We start from the raw sequence: 23363 nt of genomic DNA, 5'->3' as shown, positions 1-23363 counted from the left end.
TCCTTCGAACTTTGCTTGCTTCCTCTGCTTCTCCCCTGACTTTCTTTTCCACTTCTTTCGTCTTTCTTTCCTTTGGGCTTCTTTCGTTCTCTCTCTTTGCTTCTCCTTTCACCCGCCTTTTCGCTGCTTCTCTCCCTTCGAACGCTCTCTTCGTCTCTTCTGCCTTCTCTCTTCACTTGCACACTTAATCGCTGGTCGACCTCCCCACACCCCACTTCACTTCATTTTCCTACCTAGTCTAATCCATTAGCATAGTACCTCCGCCGTTTCGCCTTCTCTCTTCTCTTCACGCTTTCACCCCCCCCCCTTCTCTCTTCCTGCTACATACACTTCCCTTCCTCCTTTAACGAACTCCTTACCCATCGTTTCTACTCACGTATTCCCCCCCAGTGCATCTCCCCTTTCTCGTCTTCGATATACCAACTTCCTACGCTCCTTTCATTTTTCGCTTCTCTCCCTCATCGTTCATTTCGGGTTTCCTCTTGGGCTTTGAGAGCTGGAGCATCCACTACTAGACTAGTCTAGGAATTAGATATTACCTCTCTTTCGTTTAAGGTTGGGCGAGAAAGAAAGCCATGGCTTGGGAAGAAAGAGAATTGGGAGGGAGGGAAGAGAGCGAGGCGACGACGCAGGGCTCGAGAAAGAGGTGTGAGATTTCGTAGAGCGAGGAGACGGGACCCGCCTCGAGGGTAATCGATAGCCAGCAACAGTCTTCTAGCAATGACTGAGCTCAGCCCAAGCAAGAGGAATAATCTCGTCGGTGAGAGATCTCTCGACACGATTTCTCCTTCTGCTCTCCGTCCGTGACCAAGAAAAACGGAGTTCATCAACAAACTTGAATCGTCACCGTCCAGCAGAAAGGGAAATACGAAAACGAGCGCTACCGAAGCGATGGTGGGTGAAAATCAAGGAGCGAAGGAACGGTGAAAAGAAGGGAAGATGCGAAGCAAAAGCAAGGGGAAAGAGGCGGGTCGTGTCGAGAAAAGAGTCCTTGTTGTGTGTAGTTGAGATGAAACAGAGCGAGAAAGATGAGGACGAGGATTGTAAAAATAGGCGGAGTTTGTAAATAAGGGAGGGAGAAGGGGAGGAACGGCGGGGAGAGAGAGCAGGTTCGTGAGGTTTGCGAAAAAACGAGACGTGCGTCCGAGGGATGGTTTGAAAGAGAGATGGAGAAGCAACGGAGAGAAGAAAAGACGATCAACGTCTTCCCACGGGAGCGTAGTTGGAGTTGTGGGCGTTGGGTCCTGGGGGAGTGTGTCCTCCGTCGGAGTAAGGGGAAGGCTGGAGGAGAAAGAAACGAGACGCGTCAGGTTCGGTTTCGTTCGACTCGGACAGAGAATCGATAGTAAAAGCTCACCTCGTGGTCGTAGTAGCCCGAGTTCGAATGGCTCATCGGCTCCTGTTGAGCCATATCCAGAGTGTTGTAGGAAGCTCGGTTCGAGTTGAGTCCTGAATGGAAGGAAGCCTGAGGTTGTCGGAGACCGGCGACGGCCCCTCCGACACCAGCCCCAGCGGCTCCAGCTCCGAGAGGATCGAGTCGCATAGGAGAGTCGGCTGAAACAACGACAGAAAAGAAAAGAACCGGTCAGTCCAGTGGCGAGAAGGGCAGGAGAGGGAGAAGCAGAAGAACGCACCTCGCCCAGTGTCCCAAGCCTCGTCCTCTCCGTTCACTGCAGGATCGGCGTACCACCCAGACTTCTCGTTGGCAGCGGCAGCCTTGGCTTTGCGTCGTCGGAAGAAGGCGATGAGGCCCTGCGTTGAAGGAAACGAAGGGCAAAAGAGTCAGCATCAAGTTCGACGCGTCGAAAAGGTCAGAAGAAAGGACAGGACGACTCACGATGATAGCAGCAATAGCAACACCTCCAACAACTCCACCGATGATTCCACCCTTGGCTCCAGCCGAGAGTGAAGTAGTAGAGGCAGCAGCGTTCGAAGATCCGGCTCCAGCTCCAGCTCCAACGGCGGCGGACGCAGAAGGGTTGGACGAAGCGCTGGTGGCAGTAGAGGCAGCCATGGAAGAGGATTCGACGACGACGAGCTCGTAGGCTTTCTTGATCTGTAGAAAGAGAAGCGGCAGAACGAAGGGGAGGGAGTCAGCTCGAGAAAGAAGAACGTCCAAGGCAATGGAAGTGAAAGTGAGGACGAACAATGTCGGCGGCCTTCTCAGCGACACCGTAAGCAGGGGCCATCAAATGCGCCGAGACCTGAAGGGGCATGATACTGGCGTCGACGACTCGGACGTTCTTGGTTCCGTAGACGACCAGGTTGGTGTCGACGACTCCTCCGGAATCTCGAGGAAGCATGGAGCAGGCTGAAAGGGAAGAAGAGAAAGAAGAAAAAGAAGAAGAAGAAGAGGAAGAAGGAGAGGGAAAAGAGAAGAGCAAGAAGAACGAGTCGCGTCAGTGAGAGTTCATCGAAGAGGTCGACGCGCCGTTTTCCTCGAACTCACTACCGAGGATGTGGTACTCCTACGGAAACAAGGTGACAAACGACGAGTAGAGTCAGTAATATGGATATCGGTAGAACGAGATGGACTGCGACGAAGACGAAGAACGAGACTCACAGTCGTGCACCCAGCCTTGAACCAAGTCTCGAGCGCGTCTCCCGTGACGTCGGCGGTAGGGTAAGTTTGCTCGATCATGAACTCGTTGTTAGGGGCAGCAGCAGCAAGACTCTTAGCCCAGACGAGACCAGCGGCGGTGAGGTCGACTGTGAGCGAAGACAAAGAACGAGAGGAGTCAGCAATTAGATCTCGGGGGGAGGCGAAACGAGAAGGCTTTTCTCACTGTCGTACTGGTGACCGTAGTATCGAGGATCAATGGTAGGAGCGACGAAAGCATCCCTGGAGTTGATCAGAACGGTTCCTCGAGTGTAAGGGCTGAAAAGGAAAGCTCGAGTCAGTCGCACGAAGAAGAGGTCGACGCGTCTCGTCCCCTTTCGAACTTACTGCTGGTGAGCGACCTGGATTCCAACGGTAGTTCCTCCTCCCAACATGGTAAGCAGAATCTCAAGCTGTCCGACGTCGTTGGTGAGGAATCTACGGGAATGAAAGGAGGAGTCAGCGGCGGGAGAGGAGGAAGATGGGAAAGGAGGACGACGAACCCGTTGGTGACCTTGTACATCTCCTCGATACCCTTTCGCTGAGCGGCGTTCAGTCCCTGAGCGTTCTGGATAGCATCGACATTGGCCTCGAGGAAGTCGACGGCAGATTGAGCGTAGACGGTGTAGTTGTTGGGCATGATGTCGGCGAGGGAGATGTCTGAAGGTCGAGAACGAACAAGAAGTCAGCTCGGGAGCTGGAAATGGAAGGAAATAGAGGGCTACCTACACCCAATCGCCTCATTTACGTAAGTCCACTGGGAGTTGGTGTAGTCTCCGTTCTGGTAGTTCGCGAGAGCGGCGGCGGCGACGGTGGTGTTGTCTCGAAGAGTTCCCCAGGTGACGGTTCCAGGGCTGCGCGAAGGAAAGGAGACGAGGAGGCGGTGATCAGCTAGAGTTCAGACTCCCGGTGGAAGATATAGCAGCGGCGAGGAGGGACGAACGGAGTAGACTGAGCAGAGGAAAGAAGGGAAGAGGTCAGCTCTTGATCTAGGAGGACGCGCCGACGAGAAAGAAACGAGACTCACCCAGTACATCGTGTTCGACAGATGATCTTGAAGGTTGTATCTGCGAGGACGGGCAATGCTTGGTCAGTCTCGACGAGTCGGCAAGAAAGTAACGAAGGAAGACTCACCCAACGGGAATATCCACGACGACGTCGATTCCGAGAGGAGTCAAGGTGGTCGAAGGTCCAACTCCTGAGAGCTGAAGGATCTGAGCGGATCCGATGGTTCCTCCACTGAAGACGAACAAAAAGAAGGTAAGCAAGCTTGAGGTCAGCTTCGACGTTTCGACGACGAAAGAAAGGAAGACGAGGAAGAAACGCACGAAAGGATGACCTCCTTGTTGGCCTTGACGTTGTAGACCTGGCCGGCAGCAGTGGCTTGGAAGTTGACTCCGGAAGCAACGGCAGCTGTTGGTTACAGCAGCAAAAGAAAGGGACGTGAAGAGAGGGAAGGAAGAGGGGAAGGTGAGCTTGGAACCGAAGCTGGGCGAACGAAGGGGACGAGCTGGGGAAAGGAAAGGAGGACGAACCCTCCGTCTCAGTGGACGACCAAGTGATATCGGTGACCTGGAATCCAGTGAGGATGACGAGGTTATCTCTAGGAGGAAGAATGTCGATGTAACCAGCCTTGGAGTCGCTTCGAGTTTGGTTGACGGGGTTGAGAGTCGAAGGAGTAATGGAAACTCCTCGGTTGTTACCTGCCAAGGATCGAGACGAAACGATCAGTCCTCTTCATTAACCGTATCCGGGCCCCTAGAAGGTACATCTACTCAGCACCTCCTAGGGCACTGCTCTTCTAAGAGCAGCGAGAGTGAGGCGTCGAGAGGTAACGAAACGAAAGGACTCACCTCCCGCGCCGTCAATCGCGTCGAACCCAAGAGCCTTCCAACTAGGGATCCAGTTGTTCACTCCCTCGTACCAGAACGCCGAGTAACCAGCCTGGATAGGTCCATCGGTTCCGTGAACGCTGGCGTCTCCAACGTAACCACTGGCAGCGATCTGCTCGTCCGTCGGAAGGTGGAACGTCTCCGCTTTGTTGATGTACTTGGTCATCTCCGACCATCCCCAGTCTTGAGTTCCGTTAGGGTTCAGGGTGTTCCAAGCGTCGTACTCTACGTCGGATCCTCGGCACCAGAACATTCCGTTGACGGCACCTGGAGAAGAGAGAGAGGAGAGAAGAGAGAGGGAGAGGACGAGCAGGCGGTGAGCTCGACTGTTTGAAAAATGATGGAACGGCGAGATGATGGACGAACCTGATCCACCAAGAACCTTTCCACGAGGCCATGCTCGGGTCTTAGAGTCGGCGAAAGTCTGTGAAGAAAGAGAAGGCGTCGAGGGAAGTCAGCTCGGCGAAGGGATTCGAGAAAGGGAGGGAGGAAAGCTGGACGAACCTGCTCGACAGTCTGGTAGTTCCAATCCTGAGGCGAAGTAGGTCCAGTGAGCGAGTTGAGGTACGAGTAACCTGGGATGTCGATCTGTTCGTTTCGAGGGTAAAGGGAAGCAGGGAAAGAAAGGGGAAAGAGAGGAAACATCAGCCGTCGATCCCAAGCCGAGCGCCTCCCTCCCTCCCTCCTCCTTCCTCCTCTTCAACGCATATACGTTCTTCTTCCTGCCTGCCCTAGCCCATACGCTTCATCCCAGCTCCCTTCTTACTTCCATCCGACTCAATTCCTCCCGATAGCTCTTCTTCTCGTCGTTCGTCGAAACTGACCTTTTCCTCGACTCCGTACTCCTCCCCTGAGGTTCCAGCCTCAATCACCGCGACCGTCATGTTGGCGTTCTCGGACAACCGAGCAGCTAAAGCAAGTCCGGCGAGTCCACCACTGCAAAAGACCACGAGAACGAGGTCAGAAAAGGGAGGGACGAGGTCGTTCCCGCTCGTTCGCGCGGTGCATGAGGGCTCAACGAAGAGAGAGAAGGCGAAAGGGAGCGCTCACCCAGCGATGATGAAATCGAAAGACTTCCCATCTAGGTCGGCTGCTGAGGTGGTAATGGACCGTTTGTAGGTTTTGGCTGCGACGAAGGCGAGCGTAAAGTAGGGAAGGAAGGAAGGAGAGAAGGAGAGGGGAGGGAGAAGGGATCGAAGGGAACGAAGGTCAGCTTGCGTTTCTTCGTTTCTCTACCACTCCTGATGCGTTCGACTTCGTTCTTTTTCGAGCTGGCAGCTGAGAGATACGACTGCTCGGTAGATAGAGATCGGTTGAACTCACCATTGGGAGCGGCCTCGACGAAGAGCGAGCTCGAGGAGAAGGAGGAGAGTGCCAAGAAAGCCGTGGTCGTCGTGGCCAGGAGGGAGGAAGAAGGGAACACCATGTCCTGAGGGTTTGCGCGCGCTCTAGAGAGGGAGTCGAGAGAGAGAGAGGGAGAGAGAGAGAGTCGGCTGTAGAGAGAGAGAAAGGAAGGGTAGGAGGGAGGGAGAGGGAGTTGGAAGGTGAAAAGGAAAGCATCAAGCCAGAGAAAGGGTGCCCTCGTATCCCCTCTTTTTCGAGTGGGGCCTTTGCGACTGCTTTCCGCTGAGGCCGTGATATATAGAAGTGAGGAAGCTTTTCCCTTCCAGTTCAGGAGGCGAGCGACCTTGGAATCCAGGGAGGCGAAGGCGTGAAGATTTTATGTGAAGAGCAGGAAAGAGCGAAGAGAGAAAGGAGGGATGACGAGACGACGACGCGCTCAAATCATCCCTTCCTCCCCTCTTTTTCTGCGAGAGATCGTCGAAAAGAACATCGCTTTCCTTCTCTAACTCCACTGTCTCTCTATCTCTTTCTCACGGCCTTGCTGATATCTGCTCTTCTTCGTCCCAACCCGCAGAATTGTTGTCTCGTCGACTTGACTCGGGAGAGGTGACCTACCTCCTCCGCCCTCCCCCCATCCTCTTCTCGCTCCTCCTCGTTCTAAATACCCCGATACAGAACCTTTCAGACATTCTCGAACTCTTGGGGATGATCACAGAGCTCGAGGAGAGAGCACGAAGAGAAACCAAACATCTTGAAGAGGCGAACGACGCGCGAGACGCGTCCTCCCTCTCTCCCTCTCTCTCTCTCTCTCTCTCCCCCTCCCCTCGAAGTCGCAAAGCGTAGAAAAACTCGACTTGAATCAAAAGTCGACGCACGTCTCGACGGCAAGACCAAAAGCAAGCCAGTCGAAGGCGGAAGAAAAACCTAAAGCAAGAAGAACGAGCAACGAGCACCTAGAGAGAAAGAGACGAGAGACGAGAAAAGGACGAGCAACCCAAAAAAAGAAAAGCAAAGAGTGAGACAGATAGAGACCTTAAGTATGTGGGGGTAATTAAAATAAGCTAGCGGAACAAAAACGGGCATCAAGGAGGAGAGCGAAAAGCGAAAGGAGTGTCTTTGTGCGGTTGTTGCGAGTCGTTCGAGAACGAGAAGGGCAGCCAAGAGAGGAGAAACGGTTGTAGGTGTGTAACTAAGGTGATGAAGATGGGTGTAGAGTAAGTAAGTGGTGTAAGAGATAAAGTGAGGTGAAGCGAAGAGTGTCCAGAAAAGAGAGAGACCAAGATGAAGACGAATCGAAGGAAGTGCAAAGGAGCAGTAGTCAGAAGTGAGGTCGTAAAGTAAGTTGCAAGTCGTGATGATGAAGCGAGGAAGGAAGAAGAAAGGAAAAGAAGAAGAGCAAAAGAGCAACGGAAGGATGAACGAAGGAGGCGTCTAAGGGAGGTTGGATTCGATGGAAGCGAGTCGGTCAATGGAGTGGTTGCAATATTGAGGAGGGAGCAAGGAGGGGAGCAAAGCAAGTTCTTAAAGTATGATGGAAGACAAAGTTGAAGATGAAGGGGAGTTCCGGTTTGGTACGAGCGAGGGGAGTGGAGTTAAAGTGTTGGGAGAGGGGGTGGGAGCACATCGAGGGAGGGTGACGTGTTCGAAGTGGGACGACAAGTTGGGATGGTGAAAGAAGAGGGATGTAGGCGAGGTTATGGGGGAAAGAGTCGAGGCGTGGGTTGTCGAGAGGAGGTGGTGCTGATAGTGAACTGGAGACGGACGCGTCTAAACTCCTCCTCCATCCCTCACATCTCCACCCGTCCCACCCTTCACTCCTCTCACCACCATTCCTTCCGCCTCCAGCTCCCTTTGCAGCACCTCAGCACCCGCCTTCCCTCCAGCTCCTTCGTCCTCAGGCGTGCTTCCCTCTGGCGAAGCTTCCTCGAAGTTGGGATGCGACAGGGCTGAACGATAGGCTGCTGAAATGCTCGCCGCGTCTGCTCCCGTCAACGAAGGAGCGTTCTGACCTCCTCCCGAAGCCTGAGAAGCGGTTGAGTTGAAAGGGTTGGTAGGCGAGGAGGGAGCGAACTGAGCGTACTGAGGGTTCTGGTGGGAGGAGGCGGTAGTTTGAGGAGACGAAGGGGAGACGGCTCGATCCGGTTGATCCGACGATGATCCTGCTGCTGCTCCGAGACCGGCGGCTCCTGTGGTGACTCCTAGGGCTCCATCTCGGTTGCTCATCATGGGAGAGGAGGATCCAAGGGATCCAATGGAGCCTTGACGGTTTCGACGACGCATCCGACGGAGGAAGATGAAGATGAGACCGAGGAGGGTGAGGAGGAGGAGAGCTCCGAGGACGGAGAGAAGAGCAGTCTGAGAGGAACGAGGAAGAGCAGAGAGAAGAGAGAGCGGGGTTCAGTGTCATTCCAAGAGAGCGAAGAAGTCGGCGAGAAGGAATTAGGAGAGGAAAGAGATAGGGAAGACTCACCGCCCACTTAGGGAAACCATCTCCCCCACCGTTTCCCTGCAGACTACCAGATCCGTTCGTACCCGTGGCAGCGGCAGCTCGGATGCTAGAGCTCGCTATCGAGCTCACACTCAAGGCGCTCGTTGAGGCGACGGCTGCTCGAGAAGCTGACGCGACGGACGCTGTCGAGGAGGTCGATTGACGGGAGAGGGCGACAGCAGAAGGGACCGCGGTCTGGTTTGCGATGAAGGTGGCCTGGTGAACCTCGGCGCCGTTGAGAGAGTCTGCGAAGAAGAAGGAGAGAGGAGAGAGAGTCAGCGATGGTTATCGATCGAGAAGGCGGCCTCGAGAGTCGCCCAGAGGAGATGACGGAGCAAAAGACTCACGACCTCCTGGTACGATCACAAAGTAAACCTCCCACTCGTTGGCTCCATCCTCAGGGACATCGTCGGATTTCTTCATCGACTCCCACCAAGCGTCGTCCGGAGAGAAGGCAAGTTGACCTTCAGGATTCGGCAGATTCGTCCAGGACTGGACGAGCTCGTCGGAGGAAGCGAGGTGGAGGTAGATATCGACGGTGTTGTTGTTGGCGATGAAGAGAGGGTAGTTGAAGTTCCCTGGGGAGCACGTAAACGGACAGGTTCGAGAAGTCAGCGAAAGGAGAGAGGCAGGGGAGGTGAGGGAGAAGGAAGGAAGGAAGGGCTGATCGATGGAGCGCGAGAACTCACAGATGAACTTGGAGTAGTCATCCTGAACGACGGTGGTGTTGGACAAGGGAAAGCAACTAAGCTGATCGTTCCCTACGTTTGAGCAGTCGGGGTCTAGAAAGCAAAAACAAGAGCGATTAGCGGGATGTTTCCGAGAGCGTCCTCGAGGCTGAAGAGAGGAGGTCTCAGCTCAACTAAGGAGAGGGTGGCCTGGCTCCACTCCGTCCCCCTCCGTCTACCAGTAAGGAGGTCACCAGCAGATCTCTACAGATGTGTTCGTCTGTAGAGAGTAAGGACTCGCACGAGAGAAGGAGCTGCCAGCTTTCTTCTCCGACTCCAACCCCCAAACTGACGAGTCCTCCTCCTCCTCCTTCCCTCGCTTCCTCTTCTCCCAAACGCCCAAAGAAGCAGATTTTTTCGCACTCACATCCTTCCGCTACAGGTCCAGTCCCTACTGCTCTCTTCTTCATATCCAGCTTCCTCGATCTGTAAGGCTTCCAATCCTTCTTGCGATGGTCCTCCTTCCGGCGAGCTTGACCTCCTGCTCCTCCTTCCGAACGAGACGTCTTCTTCCAAGCTGAAGGCGGTGGAGTAGGCGTCGAAGGAGGAGCAGTAGCCGTAGGTGGGAGAGGAGTAGCCATAAGAAAAGCTACGACGTCGAGCGGAGGAGGAAGGAAGAAGGGGAGGGAGAAGCGAAAGGACCCCTCTTGAGGAAGTTGTTTTGGGCGGAGCTGAGGAGGCGAAGAAGGCGAAGAAGAGTGCGATAACGACTGGTGGAAGGAGAGAGAAGGCGAGAAGGGGACCGAGAGCACCCTATACGGAGAGGAGGAGAGAAGAGAGACGGCGGAAGGGGAGGGAGGAAGGAGGAGGGGAGGTCGACGTTGGATTCCAAGAGACAGAGGGAGGGCCGTCGATCGACTTGGGAGAATTGAACTTTGGTGACGAACTGCTACAACCTCCTTCTCTCGTACTTTCTGCTCAGCTCACATTCTTTTTAGAGACTGCGAAGTCAGCCAAGCAAAACTCCGAGTTCCTTCCTCTGCGAACTTCCTGCCTCCTCTCGCATCTCGGACTCAAGGAGGGCGAGCGAGGGAAAGCGAAGAGGCTGCCAGTCGCGTCCGGGCAGCTGAGCGGCAGATCTTCTTCGAGACCAAATTCCTCTCTTGTACATCCTTTCACTTTTACTTCTCCACTGGAAGCCCAACAGAAAGGGAAAGCGACGCAAACGACTGCGAGAACGCGTCGAATCCAAGTCCGCTCGTCCTTTGTCCAAACGCGTCACCCGTGAAAGCGAAGAGAAAGAGTTGTAAGCATAGGTACCAGACGGGATATCCTGAAATCGTTGCGAATGGGAGACGACGTTGCGAGGCTGCCGGAGATATGCGACGAGAAGGGGGGTCAAGTCAAAACGCGGTCGCGTCGAGCTCACCGAGTCCCGTAGAAAGCCCCATCAAAGCTGGGCCCAATGGAGTTCCAAAGTTGGCTCGGAGTATCACGGACCGGTAAGGAGGGAAAAAAATGCTCGTGAAGATCGTGAAGAAACAGAAGAGATCGATGAAAGTCAAAGACAAACGGAGATGAGGTTGTTGAAGAGTAAAGGGACTCGGAACGATACAGAGAGAGTCGAGGTAAAGAAGTGTAAGAGATACTCGTACAGAAAAACAAGCGAAGCCAAAAGGAATCTGCATAGCGAAAGGGGAGAATCAGTCAGCGTCTTGAAGGGTCGAGGAAAGAAAGAAACGAACTCACGTTCGAACGACCTCATGGTCGGTCGATGGGTGACTCAGTTGCTTCAAGAAAAGGCTCCCGTGGTAGACGACGATGCGATGGCAGCGTTGGGCAGAAGAGCAGAGGAAAGGAAATTGTCGGCAACGCGTCGGAATCGAGCTCGACTCTTCCTCTTTTCCAATCCTTGTTTGGCTGTGAGTCCCTCCCATATGATTAAGCAAAATTGACACGTCGCAGCCGCTACATATCGTATCTATATCTCATCAATCGAGCGATGGCACGCAGCCGAGAGTTGAACAAGAGGCGACGCGACCAGTCCTTTGGGTGTTGCAGCGCCTACAGGTCTGGAACTCGCTTAGCATTAAGGTCTGGAACTGAGCCTAGAGCATCACCCAATCGAATGGTTATCTCTTGGGAAGCTGAAACTCTCACAGTCACCACCCGAGAGGACTTTGAGTTCTCGCCTCGAGGCGACGCGACTTAAACTTTGAGTCGTTGCAGCTCACGCAATCTTGGGACTCTCCTGATCTGATAGATCTTCTGGTTAACTGGGATAAAATTCATTTGATCTCTGTTGGCAGTCTAGAGCTGTGGGCTCTGCATCTATACGAAGGAGGGCTCGAAGTTTCGCAAAAAATCACGGGGTGAAACTTTGAAACGCTCCTGCTCCTCCGTTCGTAGGACTCTCCTGGGGTGAGCATCTCTCTGGTTCCCTGGAATAGTATAGGATCCAGGCTCAAGAGCAGAAGCGAGCTCGGGGCTCTCCTCGTGTGAAAATGAGAGGTGGCTGGTTTCGCTGCGTGACGCGCTGGGAAACTTCAAGTCCCTCTTCTCCTGTCAAATCGTTGATCCTCCTGGGGTGGGCGTTTCCCTGGTTAGCTACGACTAGGATGCTTCGATTGGTGCATCGTCGCATGGTCTAGAATATCTTCTACTGTCAAACGAGCGCTAGAGGTTCGCTGGCGAGCAAGGGAGGAAACTTTAGACCCTCCCAGTTCCCTCAAATCGACGACTCTCCTGAGGTGAGACTATCTGACTTGAGCTGAAACGTACACAAGCCCGGGGCCGATAAGTTCGGCAGCTGAAATGCCTTGGGTCATCTACAACAACGAGCTTTCGATCGGAAAGGCGACGCGCCGACACTTTTGAACTCCCACCTGACTACGAAAATTGATGCTTCTCTTTTGACACTCCCTATCATTCCAACCGTTGTTCTGAAATATCGAATCCTCCACGCATCGCAGAATGAAACGCTCTTGGTGGTCCGGATCGAAGCTGAAGCTCGAGCGTCGCGCTGTGATTTTCGATCCTCCCTCTGCTAGATCCACGAGAAATCGCCTCGTGAGGCTTATCGAGACTTGGGGGTCACCGATCCAATAGATTAGGAGTCGTGGAATCGCCTTCTACTGCCAGATTCCCAAGCAGCGACGGGCTGAAGTTTCGCCCTGAACCCCCCTAGCCCTCGTTCAGATCGGAGGGAGCGGACTCACTTGTTGACACTTCTTGAAAATAGAACTCCTCCTCGCCAACGAAACGCCTCTCTCTCAGCAGATCAACCTCATGCTTCCCGCGTACGAACAACTGCATTGGATGCTTCAGAACCTAGGGGAAGGGGCCGAGCAGGAACGAGCTGGAAAGTTGTTGAGGGCGAAGATGGGGAGGTGGGCGGGGTATGATGAGATGGAAGTTCGGAGTTGGTAGAGATTCCGAGTTTTGAAAGTTCAGGAGAAGAGTTTGATGACGGATGAGTTGGGAGAGGAAGAAAGAGAGAAAGCGAGCGGACGCGTCGAAGAGAGACCTTGTCGGTTCCGTTTCGTGCTTGCTCGTACGGAAGAAAAATAATCGAATCGTATTATGAAGGTTCGTCATTTATCTGGGTCCGTCTAATTGAATCTGAAGGTGGGGATCTGTAAACAAGGAGATAAAACCAACGTGAGAGTCAAAAGCAAGATGTGCGTCGCCACCACTATCGTGCAGGACCTCTCGCAGGAGCTAGGTGTTGCATTCCTTTGACGTTATCAGATAGACTACTCTTTCCTCTTCTGAGGGGGAAATATGGACGAAAGGAAACGGAAGCATCGACCATCTCGAGAGAGACGCGTCGAACGTTCGTTTGGTCTCTCTTCCCAGCCTCGACGCTTCGATAAATTCCTTCGCGAATTTTATTTTCTGATTTCCTTTGGCATCTTGTGCTCCTCGAGTCGATCCCAGCGACCTTCCAGAAAACCTGCTCGTCGAGCTTTTCCCACTGCGGTCGTTTGGGAGATCGTTCGTCCGAATCGAGATCGATGGAGAGCTGACTCCCAACTCCATCTTCCCCTTCCTCCCTCCCTTTCTCTACCATGTCGTGGAAACTAGGCAAAAGTGAGTAGTCACTCGTTCTTATTCTCTCTACTTGTCTCGCTTCCTTCCTCCCTGGCTTTCGCTGGTCGTCTCGTCCTTCGTCTCACTGACCTCCTTCCCTCCTCTCTCTCCTCCCTCTCCAGAGCTCAAAGAAGCCAACCCTCTCCTCTCCTCCTCCTCCAAATCAGCCTCTTCTTCCTCCTCTTCTTCTTCAGCTCTCGGACCCATCTCTCGCTCTACTACTCCCACGCCAGGACATCCTAACGGACGAGGAGGAACGATTGTAGGGCATGCGAAGGAGGATTCAGGGTTGGGAACTTCGGAGATGCCAGTCTCCAAGAGTGGTCTCTTGAAGATTACGGTGAACGCGGCGAAGGGGTTGAGTCTGCCTGATGGAGGTGAGTCTTTCTCGTACGAATCTATACAGGAGGGGCGATGGGACGGACGTGAGAACGGCCGCCGTTTGAGGGCTGAGCTTCCTGAGCTGGTCAGAAGAAACCGATGAGCTTTGAGGAGGAAGGACGGACGTGGGCGTGTGTCTTGGAGGAGGTGGTGTCATAGGAGGAAGGGGAGGGGAAGGAAGGGAACGGAGCAAGGAGGGAGAGGGAGGGTCGAGCTCAAACGGTGGAGGAGGAGGGCTTGAAACGATCTCTGGTCGTGAGGCCAACACCTCCTCTGGTGAACACGCATTAGCTCTTCTCGGCTGGTATAGGAGCTGTCCTAGAGGAGAGATATTAGGCTCCCGTGCTATCCAGCTTTGAGGGGAGCAGGTGGTGGAATCGCTCGGGAGGTGATGACCAAGGTGCTCGAGAGATGGGCAGTTTCTTCCTTCTCATGAAACCCTCCTCCTTGCACTTTTTTCGCTCATTTCTCCGACCACTCTCGTATGCTGACCTCTTTCCCTCGTCCTCGCTTCTCATCTATCCAGTCTCCCTCCCTCCAGCTATCGTCTCCGCCCTCAAACACTCCACAGCCTCCTCTTCCCTCTCCTCTTCCCTCCCTCCTCGAAAGAACAACCGAGACTCGGTTCAACGGAAACAGTGCTGGTGGCTCCCTTACGTCGTCCTCGAGTTCGACAAGAACGAGGTGCTCATCGAAGCTCTCGGCGGAGAGTGGGACGGTCCTGTCTGGAGGTATACGGCGACTTTGTGAGCTTCTCCTCTCCTTCTTTCCTTGCCTCCTATCTCGAGCTCGAACTAACTTTGCTTTGACGACGTGCAGCGATGTCTCGAGAGCTTCGGATGTCTCGATCCAAACGTACCTGAGAACGGCTCCTCCCACTTCAGAGGAAGGAAGCACGGGAATCGGAAACCAGGATCTCTTCCTCGGAGGAGTCAAGTTCGCTCCCGATCTCGACGTACGTCCTTCTTTCTATCCACCCCTTCACAACTTTCGACGTCGCTGATCGTCTATCCACCCTCGCTCGATCTCGCTACAGGACGAACGGCCTCACAGCGAGCAGTGGCACACCGTGTCTGGAGGAACTGGAGAGGTCAACATCCAGGTCGCCTTCAAGCCTGCTCAGGTAAGTCTGAGGATTCTTCCACTGGTCTCAGCTCTGAACCGCAAGCTGACTTTTACTTTGTTGTGATCTTCAGAATGTCTCCTTCACCATCGACTCGTTCGAGCTTCTCAAGGTCATCGGGAAGGGATCCTTCGGAAAGGTCAGTTCGAGCTCACCTTCGTCTGCTCTCCCACCTCTCTCCTTCCCAAACTGATCTTTCTCTTTACATCTGCTTCTCACCAGGTCATGCAAGTTCGAAAGCGTGATACCTCTCGAATCTACGCTCTCAAGACCATCCGAAAGGCCCACATCGTCTCCCGTTCCGAAGTCGTCCACACCCTCGCGGAACGAACCGTCCTCGCTCAGGTCAACAACCCTTTCATCGTACCCCTCAAGTTCTCGTTCCAGTCCAAGGAGAAGCTTTACCTCGTCCTCGCCTTCGTCAACGGAGGAGAGCTGTTCCATCACTTGCAAAGGGAAGGAAAGTTCAACGAGGAGAGGAGTCGATTCTACGCTGCTGAGCTGCTGGTTGCGCTGGAGCATTTGCACGGATTCAACGTGGTTTACCGGTGAGTCTGGATCTTTGGTCTGAGGTATGGGACGTCCGAGGCAGGATGGGAACGGGGAAAGAGGGGGCGACGAACGAGCTGACCTTCGTTGTTTTCTTCTCACGCGTCCTTGAATCGAACAGAGATCTCAAACCCGAGAACATCTTGCTCGATTACACTGGTCACATCGCTCTCTGTGATTTCGGACTCTGCAAGCTCAACATGACTGAGTCGGAAACCACCAACAGTTCGTCCTCCCTCCTCTTTTCCCTCCCTCCTCCTCACGCGTCGGACTTCGACTGATCACGCGTCTCTCTTACCTTTCCATCCTCTCGCAGCCTTCTGTGGAACCCCCGAGTAGTACGTTCTTCTTTCCTCGAGGCTGTTCTTCGAGCTTTGAGCTAATCACGTCTTCTTCTCTCCGTTCGAATTTCAGCCTCGCTCCCGAACTACTCTCTGGTCATGGCTACACCAAATCCGTCGATTGGTGGACTCTCGGTGTTCTGCTGTACGAGATGGTTCGTCCCGCTCCTTCTCTTTCTTGTTCCCTCCACCTCTTTCCCGAACTGACCTTTCGGCCTCGTCTCTCTTCCGTCGTTGCTCTCAGCTCACCGGTCTCCCTCCCTTCTACGACGAGAACACCAACGAGATGTACCGCAAGATTCTTCAGGATCCTCTCCGCTTCCCCGAGGAGGTAGGATCCGAAGCTCGTTCGCTTCTCGTCGGTCTCCTCAACAGGGATCCTGCTCATCGGCTGGGAGTCAACGGAGCTGTCGACATCAAGAACCACCCCTTCTTCGCCAGGCACATCGACTGGAAGAAGTTGATCGCCAAGAAGATTCAGCCTCCTTTCAAGCCTGCTGTGGTGAGTCGATCTTCCTACTAGCCTTGTTCTCGAAGAAGAGGGAGAGTTCCTTCGCTTGAACGAAACTGACGCGTCCGTCCTCTCTTCGTTTCTTTCCCAGGCCAGCGCCATCGACACCTCCAACTTCGACGAAGAGTTCACCTCCGAGGTCCCCATGGACTCCGTCGTCGACGACTCCCACCTCTCCCAGACCGTTCAGGCTCAGTTCCAAGGGTTCGTCTTCCTTCCTTTCTTCCTCGCTTTCCTTCGCCTTCTTTCTTCCCTTTGCTTCTGTGCTCATCCCCTTCCCTTCCTTCTTCGACGACCTCCAACAGATTCAGTTGGTCGGCCACGGACGGGTTGAGCGAGAGCATACACTAGATCGTTTTCTCCTTCCCTCCTTCGATCTCCCTCGTTTCCTTTCGTTCCTCACCTTCGCTTTGATTTGCTTCTCCCGACTCTCTATGTATCAATCGTTCTTCCTTTCAAGCTTCTCGTTTACCCTTTCCTTTCCTTCTTTCTTCCCAGCCTCTTCTCGGTCTTCGTTTTACCCCCGTCTTCGTCTCCTCTTCGTCTCTCTCTCTCTTCTTTTCACTTCGTTCCGTCGTCTCCCTCTTTTGAATCTCGTTCTCACTCGATATAAAGGATCATGAAACACGTTCCTCTCTCATCACCCCCCGCCCCGCACACTTCTGCTGGTGCTTCGCAAGGGGAGAACGAACGGAGGGAGGAGTCAAGACGTCTTGAGAGTACGCGTCGACCTCGTCGTCTCTTGTCTTCTTGCGCCTCGCCTTTTTCTCCCCTCGCCGTACGTTTATATAGAGGTTGTCATCATATGGGACGAACGTTAAACTATTTCAAGAAGGGTAGAAAACTACTAAAGATCGATTCGAACTAGAAAGGAAGAGAGAAGAGAATCGAGAAAGGCAAAAAAGGAGAGTGAGGATGGGGAGTCGAGGAGGCAGTTTCGTGAACAAGGTCGTTAGAGAAGAGAGAAAGTTACGAGGAGAGAACGTGTACGTAGATTTTGAGTCACGGAAAAGAAGGAAGAAAAGGAAGAAGACGAAGGGCCGATAACAAAACAAAGGAAAAGAGAAGTGAAGGGGTGAAGGGCTAGTTTGGCTAGGAAAGGAAAAAGAAGAGCAGATCCGAGAAGAGGAGTGGTGTGCAGGCATGTGAGGATGTAAAAGCGTTCAAACGATAAAAGTGTATGTACGACGAAAAGAACCCAAAGAACGAAACGAAAACGAACGCGTTTCCTCCTCGTCTCAAGCACAAACCTCTCCCATCCCCTTCCTCACCCCCCCAGTCCTCCTCCCAACCTCCTCAAACCACTCCACCGCCCCCTTCGCAACCTTCACCTCCTCCTCCTTCCTCCTCACCTCCTTCCCTCTCTGCTCCAAACTCGCCGCGAACCTCAAGTTCAACTCCCACCCGGCCGCTCTCAACACCCTCTTGGTCTCCCTCGCCACCCTCTCTCCGTTGCCCATCACAAAGTTCTCCTCCTCCGCCTCCAGCTTGGTCTTCAACGAGGATCCAATCTTGCGAGGGATGGTGGTAGGCAGTTCGGAAACGACGTAGACTCCCAAACCGATGGTGACGACGGCGACGATGGGTCCGGCCCACTTCCTCGCGGCGGGGGATTTGAGGAGGTCGGCGAGGTGGAGGACTCCTTCGAGGAGGGTTCGGGTAGCGATGGTTTTGGATCCGACGAGGGAAGCGACTCCGAAAGCGCTCGTGGCGAGTCCGACGGTGGTGGTCAAGGCCATGGCGTTCTCGGCTTCCGATCCGGTGGTCGACTTGAGGAGGGAGGAAGGGTTGACGAGCCTCTGGTACTGGTGCTGAACGTCGAAGAGGTCTCCGAACGAGATGGCGATGAGATCGGGTCTGGTAGCGAGTCCGAGTCCGACGTTTCCGACCGACGAGACGGCGCCGGCAGTCTTTCTTCGAGACTTGAGTCGAGCGAACATGACCTCGGGTTTGAAGACCTTCTTGGGTCTCTCGACGTCCTCCGGAAGGTGTCGATCCCCCAACTCGGCGACGTGGTTGACTCCCTTGACGGTGAGCTGACGAGCCTCGTCTTCGGCGAGAGCGACGGACGCGTCGAGGGAAGCGAGGAGGGCAGCCTTGACGTCCTGAGCGTACTCCCAGAGGTCGAGAAGTCCAGGGTAAACCGGAAGGGCTACCTCCACCCCAGGAGCAACCCTCCCAGCTCCAATCGCCTCGAGAGCCTTCCCCAACCTCGCTCTCGTCCCCTTCTCCGCCGTCGACGTCGCCTCGTCCTCGATCCCTTCCAGTCCTCGTTCGAGTCCCTCCTGCCCTCGTTTCATCTCGTCGAGGATCGGTTTGGTCCTGGCGAGTTCGTCGAGAGCTTGCTGGATGTCTGCTTGGGCTTCTCGGATGTTGGCTGAGGCGAGGATGTCGAGGTCGGAGAGGAGGTGGTGGACGAACGTCTGGGCGGGGAGGAGTTTGGATTTGGCTCGTTTGTCGAGGACGAAGGATCGGAGGGAGGCTTCGAGGCGGTCGAAGGCTTCGACGTTGGAGGAGTCGGAGGGAGGGGTTCCGAGACCGGCGGACTGGAGGAACGAGGAAGGAAGGAGGGAGAGAGAAGGAAAGGAGAAGGAAGGGAAAGCAGGGAGAGGGAGAGGAGGGGAAGGGAAAACGAGGGTGTCAGCGCTTCGGTTTCCTTCGCGAAGATGGAGAAACTGAAACTAGCGAATGAGAAGAACAGTGTACTCACAGCCATGATCCCATGAGAATCCACGAAGTGCACCAACTCGTCGGCGTCCTCGTACGTCCTCGGACTCAACTGCCTGATCTGATCCAGCACGACCCTCTTGCACCTCTCCTTGTCCCTGATCCTATCGAACCCGTTCACGACGATGAACAAGTAGGCCTTTTCGTTGCTGGCCGTCCAGATGAGTTCCTTGGCCGAGAGCGTAAAGTGGTTGGCGGCGCTCACGACGAACACGACGACGTCGATCTCGTCCTGACGAGCAAAGACGGCGGTCGTCTTGACGCTGTCTCGGTTCAACCCGGGAGCGTCGATGAGGGAGATGTCGACGACGCCGTTGTGGAGGAGCGAGTCCGAGGTGGTTCGAGTGTCCGAGACGTAGACCTTGAGAGGAGGTTGGGTCTCGTCCGAATCGACGACGTAGTCCTCGAGGTCCTTGAGCGAGATGCGTTCGAACGTCGACTCGTCCTTCTGGTCGTAGACTTTGCCCTGTCGATCGATGTGAACCTCCTCGACGTCTCCGTTGTCCCTGGCGTCGTGAACGGTGCAGAAGACGGTCGTGCAGGGTTGCTGATCGACGGGGAGGACGTCCCTTCGAAGGAGAGCGTTGACGAAGGTGGACTTCCCTGCGTTGAGGTCTCCTGTGACGAGCACGGTGGATCGCTTGTCGTGGATTCGATCCTGGAGGGAGGCGAGATGCTTCCTCTCTGCGTGGAGTCTTCCGTCGAGGAGTTTGGCGATGGATGCTCGTTCGAGGGACATGACGAGAGGACGAGCTGCTCTCGAGGGACCGAGGGAGAGGTCGAGTTGGAGGACCTGGAAGCCGGAAGGGTTCGAGGGAGCCTCCGAGGATCGGATCGAGTTCTCTCCTACGTGGGCGAGAGTAGAGGATCGTTGCATGACGGAACGAGTAGTAGCGGGAGGAGGAGTAGAGGGAGGGAGGGAGGAAGACGGTTCGTCTTGGACGGAGTGGGATCGTCGGAGCTGTCCTCCTCCGGTCGTCGTTGAAGGAGGGAAGGTGGTGGTGGTGGCAGGAGAGGAAGGGAGCGAGTGAGGTTGAGGGTATCGAATTTCCCAACTGTTGTTGTTGAACGAGCTGAAATCCTCGAGGAGTTGACTCGTAGAGTTGATCGCAGACGAGAGACTGAACGAACCAAGGGAGGAAACGGAAGAACGGAGTCAGCTCTCCCTCTCCTCCTTCCTCTCTCTCTCTTCCTTCTTTCTATAGTACCAAAACCCTACTTACCGATCTCTCTTAGTCTCATAATCCTTCAAAGCATCCTCCAACGCTCTCTTCTTCTCCTCCTCTGTAGCCCCGACTCTTCCTTGTTCGAAAGGGAATCCTCCTTCCGTTTCCTTGATCGAAGGAGAGAACGTAGACTGGGATCGTTCAAGAACGGGAACATGGGGAAGGTGGTACGTCTGGGACGACATCGTAAAGAGGTTGGAAGATCGATCCGAAGAGGTCGATAGAGTGGGTTTGGGAAGGGGGGGAGGGGAGGGGAGGGCGAAGGGATGGTGGGTGGTGGTTTGAAGGGACCCTCGCCGCTCCCTCCTCTCTTCCTCTTTCTTTTTCCCTCCTTTCTTTTTCGATTTTCGAAGGCCTTGAATTCCAAAGGGGTGGGGTAGAGAAATTGGCATAAGAAAGAAAATGAATTAAGAAAAGCAGCAATCAAAAAAAAAGGGGGAAGACAAAAGAGAGAGAGAGACGAGACGGGTCAGAACCAAAAGCAAGGGTGAAGGGAAAAGGTGAAGACGAGAGACGACCGGTGTCAGGAGGGTAAAAGGAAGAGAGGGAGGTTGGGGACACAAGAGGGAGAGAGCAAAAAGAAGCGTAAGAAAAGAGCAAGAGGATCGAGGGCAGGTAAAGCGAGCGACAGTGGACGAAGGCGACTCTAATGGGATCCACGAGCGAAGAACAAGGAGAAGAGCAACCCGAACGGAGTTGTTGTTTAGAGGACGACACACTTGTCCTTCTTGGACTTTCCTCCTCCGGATCCCTTTCCTCCTCCTCGAACCTTGGCCTGCAGAAAAAAAGAGAAGAGAGGGAGTCAGCGAGAGAGACGCGGCGGAAAAGGACGGCACCGGTCTAGATCGAATCGAAACTCACAGCCAAAGCCTCCCTGGTAGCAGTCTGGAAGACATCACGAACTCCCTCTCCAGTTCGAGCGGAGCACTCGATGTATCGACTGGAAGAACGAAGCGGAAGGAATGAAACGAGGTCAGCAAAATGGACGAACGAGAGCTGGTCGCAGGGAGATCTTTAACTCACCGAGCACCGATCTTCTGAGCGACGGCTTGTCCCTAAGAAATCGAGAACAAGGAAGAAGAGGTCAGTTCGAGAGTTTCTACTCGCGGCTCACGTCTCGCAGGGTTGAAGGAAGGGAGGGAGAAGTAGACGAACCTCAGCTTGAGCGACGGGCCTCTGGCTGGTCTTCTTCAGCTCCTCAATGGTTCGGGGATCCTGTCGGAGATCCTTCTTGCAGCCGACAAGGATGATGGGGAGGTTGGAGCAGAAGTGCAAGACCTCAGAGATCCACTGTGAAAGGGCGAGGGAGACGTCGTTCCGAGGGAGAATTGAAAGGTCGGGCGCGAGGGGTTGGTGTAGATCAGGATCGAGATTAAAGATGGCGAGGAGAAGGACGATTGTAGAGTAGATGGAGAAGAATGCGGTGGCGACGAAGATAGGAGGGAGTAAGGAAGTGAAGGGACGGAGAGAGAGGAGATCAGTCAACTGCGACGAGCTAGTCGAAAGGGGATGCTTGAAGAGGAGATGACGTCTGGTGCTCGAGAACGAAGAGAGGATGGAAGGATGAAGGTGAGGGAAAAGAGGAACGTACCTTCTCCTGGACGTTATCGAGAGAATCAGGCGAGTCGACCGAGAAGCAGATGAGGATAACATGAGAGTCGGGGTAGGAGAGAGGCCTCAATCGATCGTAGTCCTCCTGTCCGGCGGTATCCCAAAGAGCGAGCTCGACCTTCTTTCCATCAACCTCGACATCTGTAAGACAGAAGGGCGTTGCGGAGGGATGCCGAAGGGTAGGGAGGGAAGGAGGGAGAGGGGAGAAAGGAGGGAAGGAGAAGGAGAAGCGACGTCAGTCTTCTCGTTCCAAAGGCAGAGTGAAGAGAGGAGAGTTTCGACTAACCGGCAACGTAGTTCTCGAACACAGTAGGAACGTAGACCTGAGAGAGGAAAACAAGAGCAAAGGAAAGAGGAGTCAGCTGGAGGGCGGGAAAGCAAGCGAAGGAACGCGGAGATGGAAGGAGAAGGTGAGGTGCGAGGTGGTGGAGTAGGGGTGCTTCGATTGGCGTCGTTTGAACGGGAGAGCTCAAAGCTCAAGCTGCTTGGCCATCGAGGGTATGGCGCGAAGCAGGAATCAAGGGATGAGGGCGAGCAGGGAAAGGGAAGGAAGAAGAGGGAAGGAGGGACGAGCGTTCCGCGTAGTCGAGCTCGTGAAACCAGCAACGACCTCCGACCCGTCGTGCTCGCTCAAGCTCCTAGAACCTGTTGGGAATGGTCAGGTATGATCTGAGAATCCTAGTGAGGTTCGAGGAGAGGAGAGGCGACGATGGCTGGACTGTGTCGGATTCCTTCGCTCGCACCGCTTGACCTTCCCTCCTTCCACCTCGACCTCCTTCGACGGAGCCATCCGTGCTCCTCGAACAGCTCTCGGAAGCAGCTCGTCCTCGGCGATTCGATGGTGTGCATGTGGATGATGATATGGATAGAAGAACGAACCTCAGGGAAGGTTCCTTTCCTGTTGGGACGAAGAAAGGGAAACGAGGGCAGAGGGTCAGCCACCTCGTTCTTTCCTTCTCTCCTCCCCTTCCTCCTTGGTCCCCACACGGTCCCACAAAGACCCAGAGAAGTCAAGATTGTACTCACGAGAAGACGATAAGAAGACAGGTCTTTCCACACGCTCCATCACCTGAGAGAGTCGAAGAAAAAGAACGGGAAGAAGGAAGAGAGGAGGCCGCCATCAGCAAACTCCCGAGACAGCATCACCTCCTGCAGGCGACTTCCAGGGAAGCCCTGAAGGAGGGATAAGGGCAGGTAATGGGGAAGAAGAGGTGCGACGTACCAACTGTGAAGAAAGAAGCGAGAAAACAGACGAGGATGGTCAGTGAAACCGTCTCGAAACGAGAGAGGAGGAGTGGAGTCGTCGAGCGATCCGCTTTCTCCTTCCTCCTTCTCTCCCTTCCTCATCCTTTGAAAAACTCCAGAGAAGAGAGGAACTTACCGATGACGAGCTTCTTCCTAACTTGTTCAAGCATTCGAGAAATGGTGGGCGAAAGTGGGGGAGGGGGTAAAGGGGAAGGGAAGGAGGGGAGGGTGGGAAAGAGAAGGTGAGAGTTAGGGAGAGCTGAAAGGGAGAAGGAAACGAGTTCAGAAAACAAAACGCCCCCACAGCTTCCCTTCTTTTCCTATTGATTTCAGGGACGGGTTCACAGAGAGGTGTGCCTTGAAGGGTAGATCTCAGGTCTGAAACGATCTACTGTAAAAGACGACGGGGAGCTGCATCTAAATCTGCCTGTGAGAGAGAAGCGAGGGCGAACGAGGCCAAGTCGGGCGCGTCAACTTTCTTGATTTCTAGCACGAGACGAGATGGACTCGAGATGAGAAGCCGAGAATGAGATCGCTTTGGAACTAGCTTCTGAGGGAGCTCAGGG

The 23363-nt window shown here is 54.2% G+C and overlaps 5 protein-coding genes across 5 annotated transcripts; 1 reads left to right on the top strand and 4 right to left on the bottom strand.

Annotated features, from left to right (window-relative positions):
- Positions 1-822: 822 nt before the first annotated feature.
- BDY24DRAFT_399921 (GMC family oxidoreductase) lies at positions 823-6026 on the bottom strand. Its single transcript, XM_076641884.1, has 22 exons — positions 5815-6026; positions 5542-5617; positions 5316-5427; positions 4996-5079; positions 4858-4915; positions 4453-4758; positions 4135-4302; positions 3928-4012; positions 3734-3838; positions 3627-3666; positions 3543-3550; positions 3329-3453; positions 3103-3259; positions 2948-3037; positions 2787-2878; positions 2564-2709; positions 2450-2468; positions 2148-2311; positions 1838-2056; positions 1635-1752; positions 1358-1554; positions 823-1281 (listed from the first exon to the last, which is right to left on the bottom strand). Exons 1-22 carry the CDS (start codon positions 5915-5917, stop codon positions 1198-1200), a joined length of 2556 nt encoding a protein of 851 aa, XP_076493630.1. The 5' UTR covers positions 5918-6026; the 3' UTR covers positions 823-1197.
- Positions 6027-7602: 1576 nt separating this feature from the next.
- Positions 7603-9632, bottom strand: BDY24DRAFT_418005 (uncharacterized protein; the record flags this gene model as incomplete). Its single annotated transcript, XM_076643790.1, has 5 exons — positions 7603-8190; positions 8306-8568; positions 8671-8901; positions 9013-9105; positions 9419-9632. The coding sequence occupies 5 exons, from the start codon at positions 9630-9632 to the stop codon at positions 7603-7605; spliced, it is 1389 nt and encodes a 462-aa protein (XP_076493629.1).
- A 3393-nt stretch (positions 9633-13025) lies between these two features.
- On the top strand, positions 13026-16768 carry BDY24DRAFT_399914 (serine/threonine-protein kinase). Its single transcript, XM_076641883.1, has 13 exons — positions 13026-13083; positions 13206-13460; positions 13991-14210; positions 14284-14419; positions 14501-14587; positions 14661-14726; positions 14810-15135; positions 15258-15361; positions 15453-15474; positions 15551-15632; positions 15722-15979; positions 16080-16192; positions 16294-16768. The coding sequence occupies exons 1-13, from the start codon at positions 13062-13064 to the stop codon at positions 16337-16339; spliced, it is 1737 nt and encodes a 578-aa protein (XP_076493628.1). The 5' UTR covers positions 13026-13061; the 3' UTR covers positions 16340-16768.
- Positions 16769-20228, bottom strand: FZO1 (mitofusin). The gene is made up of 3 exons (XM_076641882.1): positions 19939-20228; positions 18699-19836; positions 16769-18534 (listed from the first exon to the last, which is right to left on the bottom strand). Exons 1-3 carry the CDS (start codon positions 20124-20126, stop codon positions 17227-17229), a joined length of 2634 nt encoding a protein of 877 aa, XP_076493627.1. The 5' UTR covers positions 20127-20228; the 3' UTR covers positions 16769-17226.
- Positions 20229-20644: 416 nt separating this feature from the next.
- On the bottom strand, positions 20645-22967 carry RHO1 (Rho family GTPase RHO1; the record flags this gene model as incomplete). The annotated part of the gene is made up of 9 exons (XM_076644048.1): positions 20645-20716; positions 20803-20881; positions 20965-20996; positions 21097-21231; positions 21533-21693; positions 21839-21875; positions 22432-22450; positions 22579-22621; positions 22934-22967. The coding sequence occupies 9 exons, from the start codon at positions 22965-22967 to the stop codon at positions 20645-20647; spliced, it is 612 nt and encodes a 203-aa protein (XP_076493626.1).
- Between the last annotated feature and the right edge of the window lie 396 nt (positions 22968-23363).

The sequence above is a fragment of the Mrakia frigida genome, assembly GCF_051309035.1.
Source record: "Mrakia frigida strain ATCC 22029 unplaced genomic scaffold BDY24scaffold_33, whole genome shotgun sequence".
NCBI classification, from domain to species: domain Eukaryota; kingdom Fungi; phylum Basidiomycota; class Tremellomycetes; order Cystofilobasidiales; family Mrakiaceae; genus Mrakia; species Mrakia frigida.
This window is presented reverse-complemented; position numbering and strand designations above follow the sequence as displayed.